The following is a 4,113-nucleotide window of genomic DNA, read 5'->3' on the forward strand; positions in this document are numbered from 1 at the left end:
AGGCATAAACTGATTACACCCAATAATCAGGATATTGCTGCGCAAATAGGTAAACATAGCCATTGGTATATTCCGTATGAATGATAAACTCTGTGAAATTGAAGTGCCTCACAAAAACCATATGTTACTGTAGTTTTTGTAGTTTTTTCAGTAGGCTGGAAGTGCTCAGTTTTAAAACATGTTCACAAACCCACACATTATTCTCTACAGCACTGACTCCAGTTGACCATGGAAAATGTATCAGCAGTGACATCCTTCATATTGCAGGCATACAATGAACTGGAAGGTCACAGATATTTATTCTTCATATGTTTCCTTCTTTTATATGTTGTGATATTATTGGGCAACTGTGTTCTAATTTTGACCATTTTCTTTGAGAGGGGCCTGCATGAACCCATGTATTTGTTTATATGTAACTTAGCAGTGAATGGACTTTTAGGGAGCACATCATTATTACCATCTATGCTTGTCCTTTTGTTATCTCATAACTACAAAATATCTCTGACACATTGTCTGTTACAGATATATGGTTTATACTCATTTGCTAATATTGAATTCACTATTTTAGCAGTAATGGCTTATGACCGGTATGTTGCTATTTGTCACCCATTACACTATCATCTCCTCATGTGTCCAATAAAGGTTTTCGTGGCTATTGCATTGTCCTGGATTATCCCATGTCTTTACTTTACCATTTACTTCATATTATCTGTACAACGTTCATTTTGTGGCAGAATCATTGAACAATTGTATTGTAGCATTTATCCTTTATTTAAACTATCTTGTTCTGATACGTCAGTTCTGCACCTTGTTGGGCTGGTATTCATTTTTGTTTCACCTTGTTCTCAGATTGTTCTCATACTCTTTTCCTACGCACAAATACTCAGAATCTGCCTGTTTGCTTCTAAGGAATCTAAAATCAAAGCTATTCAAACATGCACCCCGCACTTATTGTCTGTGATTATCTATTCTATTGGGAGCTTATTTAAGACGACCCACAGTTATTCACAGTTTATGAGTAATGTACCTTCTGAAGCTCAGATATTCATGTCCATTTACTTTGTGATAATTCCCCCATTGTTTAATCCTGTCATTTATGGGTTTAGCATTAAAGCCATAAGAGTTCAGATTTACAAGCTGTGTATTTTTAAAGAAAAATTTAACCATTCCCACTTTCAGTGATGATGAAGTAATTTTCTTCCCGTTATTTATATTTTCTTATTTATCATGTCATTTTGAGCAATGAGTAATCTGGAAATAGATAGTTCACTTTGTGGAGTTTAATATTTTTTTGTGTGTTTTTAAATGAATCCGGGCTGTTTTGTGTGTGGTGAAGGGTATTTTAGGTGGTTGGAGAATGAATCAGACAGTATGTAATGGCCTTGATACCTGCCATTACAAGTATGTTGTTCGACAGCAGCTTCTCTAAGTATCTGAAAATATCCCGAATCACACACAAATAACTTCCTTTGCTCATGAAAGTATACATTTAAAAAATCCACAAAGAGAAGTATCCATTACACATACAGTACTGTTCGAAAGTACAGATACGATTCTTTCAAAAATAATTAAATGAAAGGTCCAAATAAAAATACCATCCATTTAACATTACATTTTAGCATTACACATTACACATACACATACATTTGGCAGAATAGTTAAAAACGGAATTAAATCAATATTTTTGACCACCCTTCAGCGTTAAAACTGCATCACTTCTCTGAGATAGCCAACGCTGTCCTGCAGTTCTATGAGACAATCAGCAGGGAGATTGTTCCAATCATGTTGGAGAACTTGCCACAGTTCTTCTGCCTTCTTTGGCTGACTCCTTGCTTCTGATCTGACAGCCTTGATCAAGTTTTTATGTAAAAAGTTGTCAATTGCTTACAGTAATATGTTATTTTTTTTTAATCAAATACAAAAATTAAATATTTTGGAAATCTCAAATGTGTTCTTTTATACTAACACACACAAAAAAGTAAACATATATGTAATAATGTCTAAGGTGCCTAAGGACTGCACAGAACTGTATTTTATTCAGTTAATTACAAGCAGTAGTAGTGAAAATTAAAAAATGTTTTGTATGAATACTGTTGGTTTTCTATTTAAAAATAAATAACTATACTGTAAAATATTATCACGTGCTTTCATGGATCAAGTTTTTTGCAATGCCTAATTTGTGAGTGAATAATTAGAGAATATTCTTGCCAACAAACTGAAAATACTTGAATTGCACAATGAATTACATACATTACAGTTGTGTTCAAGAAAATAGCAGTACAACATCAGTAACCTGACGAACCACTGCTATTAGAAGTAGTGATATTTCTGCATGGCAAATACTTTACTTGTAGATGTAGTAGTGTAATAGAAAAACAACAGACCCAACTGTCATGACATACACACTGCTTGTTCTGAGTAATCGACTCATTTATTGAAAGGGGTGTGTTCAAAATAATAGCAGTGTGGAGTTTAATTAGAGAATTCATTCATTCTGTGAAAAAACAGGGGTCATTAATTGTCCTTTATTAAGGAAGAAGGGAAGCAAGTGTTTCACAAATTGTTATAAAATATATTTCCTTCTGAATTGCTCAGTAAAATGGGCCGTTCCAAACATTGTTCGGAGGAACAACGTAATTTGATTAAATATTGATTGGAGAGGGGAAAATGCTGAGAGAAATGCAACAAATTATAGGATGCTGAGCTAAAATGATTTCAAATTCTTTAAAATGGCAACAAAAACCCGAAACAAGCGAAAAGAAAGCAGGCAACTACTTTTAAAACGGATCGAGGAATAGTCTGAATGGCAAAGATTCAGCCATTCATCAGCTCCAGAAAGATCAAAGATGACCTATAATTACCTGTAAGTGCTGTTACAGTCAGAAGACGTTTGATCGAAGCTAAGCTGTCAGCAAGAAGCCCCCGTAAAGCACCATTGTTGAAAAAAGGGCATGTGCAGAATCGGTTAAAATTTGCCAAGGAACACATCGATTGGCCAAAAGAGAAATGTTCCATGGGCACCTGCCAGTACCCTTTGCAGAGATTCAGTGTGCTGATGAAGTTGCTCTGCCCAATATTCTCCAGGAGCTCTTCAATGTGAGGCACTGCTTATGTGTTAAGCTGCGAGACGGCATTGAACATTGAACAAGTCGAAACCCTAAAGCATCCGTCCTTCTTTGGAGCAAAGATAATGGGGCTGCTCTATTCACAAGCTGATGGTGCAATCACATCCTGGTTTCACATGTAGGCTATTACATTACATTCATCTTTTTATCTTAGCCCTTAGAGTGTGGTTTTTCAGGAAGATTTCATGCTGCAATAGACTGCTCCTTCCTGGCCTTGTCTGTAACTGAGCTGGGAGGTCAGCAAAGACCTGATGGAGGTAGGCCACCTGTTTAGTGTTCAGATGCTGCAGATTCACCTGGTTCTGCTACTGCTAGGTCTCAGAGCCCCCTTTCATATCCTCATCATTCTAGAGCTTCCTCACCATCAGTGCCTTCCCCTGAGTAGTCTTCTTCTTCTTCCGTTCCTTTATTACATTTACATGAGAGGTCTGGCAGTCCTTACCCTTGTCCAGATGGTGAACTTCATAATGAGTTGGCCCAGGAGGCGAGAGAAGACCCAGTAAGGTCGGCGTAGATTCGTCACTGCCTACAAATTGGCACAGGAGATGGCTATGTGGCCAATTTCTACTCTCAAATTTAAGGGAAACTTGAGGGAAACCTTAAGGGGAAATTACACTTTTTTAGTTTTTTATGCAGGTGTTTTATGAAACTGGCCACTGACCCTTTTTCTATTACAGATATATTTCTTACTCTCCTACGGTGTTGTTGAATTCACTATTTTAGCAGTGATGGGCTCTGACCAGTTTGTTGCCATCTGTCATTACTGTGACAGGCTTACGGAAAAGGTTTATTGTATGAGTTTTACTTTAGTTAAACTTTCTAGCTTTGATACGACCCTTCAGAGATTTCTGGGACCAATATTACTTCTTCTTTGTCATGATACTATTTTCTTATGCACAAATACTCCAAATTAGCATATTTTCTGATGATGACGATGATAATAATAATAATAATACACGTCATTTGTCTAGCACCATTGAAAACACAG

At 36.5% G+C, this 4,113-nt stretch overlaps 1 protein-coding gene across 1 annotated transcript; it reads left to right on the forward strand.

The window, feature by feature from the left end:
* Positions 1-228: 228 nt before the first annotated feature.
* On the forward strand, positions 229-3,144 carry LOC133107401 (olfactory receptor 1S1-like). Its single transcript, XM_061216392.1, has 3 exons — positions 229-468; positions 643-819; positions 3,085-3,144. The coding sequence occupies exons 1-3, from the start codon at positions 229-231 to the stop codon at positions 3,142-3,144; spliced, it is 477 nt and encodes a 158-aa protein (XP_061072376.1).
* The last annotated feature ends 969 nt before the right edge of the window (positions 3,145-4,113 follow it).

The sequence above is a fragment of the Conger conger genome, chromosome 13, assembly GCF_963514075.1.
Source record: "Conger conger chromosome 13, fConCon1.1, whole genome shotgun sequence".
In the NCBI taxonomy this organism is placed as follows: Eukaryota; Metazoa; Chordata; class Actinopteri; order Anguilliformes; family Congridae; genus Conger; species Conger conger.

Coding starts and splice junctions, on each gene's coding strand:
- LOC133107401 (XM_061216392.1), top strand. CDS start 229: ATGGAAAATGTATCAGCAGTGACATCCTTCATATTGCAGGCATACAAT. Junction 469..642: donor CATTATTACCATCTATGCTT/GTCCTTTTGTTA, acceptor TGTCCAATAAAG/GTTTTCGTGGCTATTGCATT. Junction 820..3,084: donor TTCTGCACCTTGTTGGGCTG/GTATTCATTTTT, acceptor AATATTCTCCAG/GAGCTCTTCAATGTGAGGCA.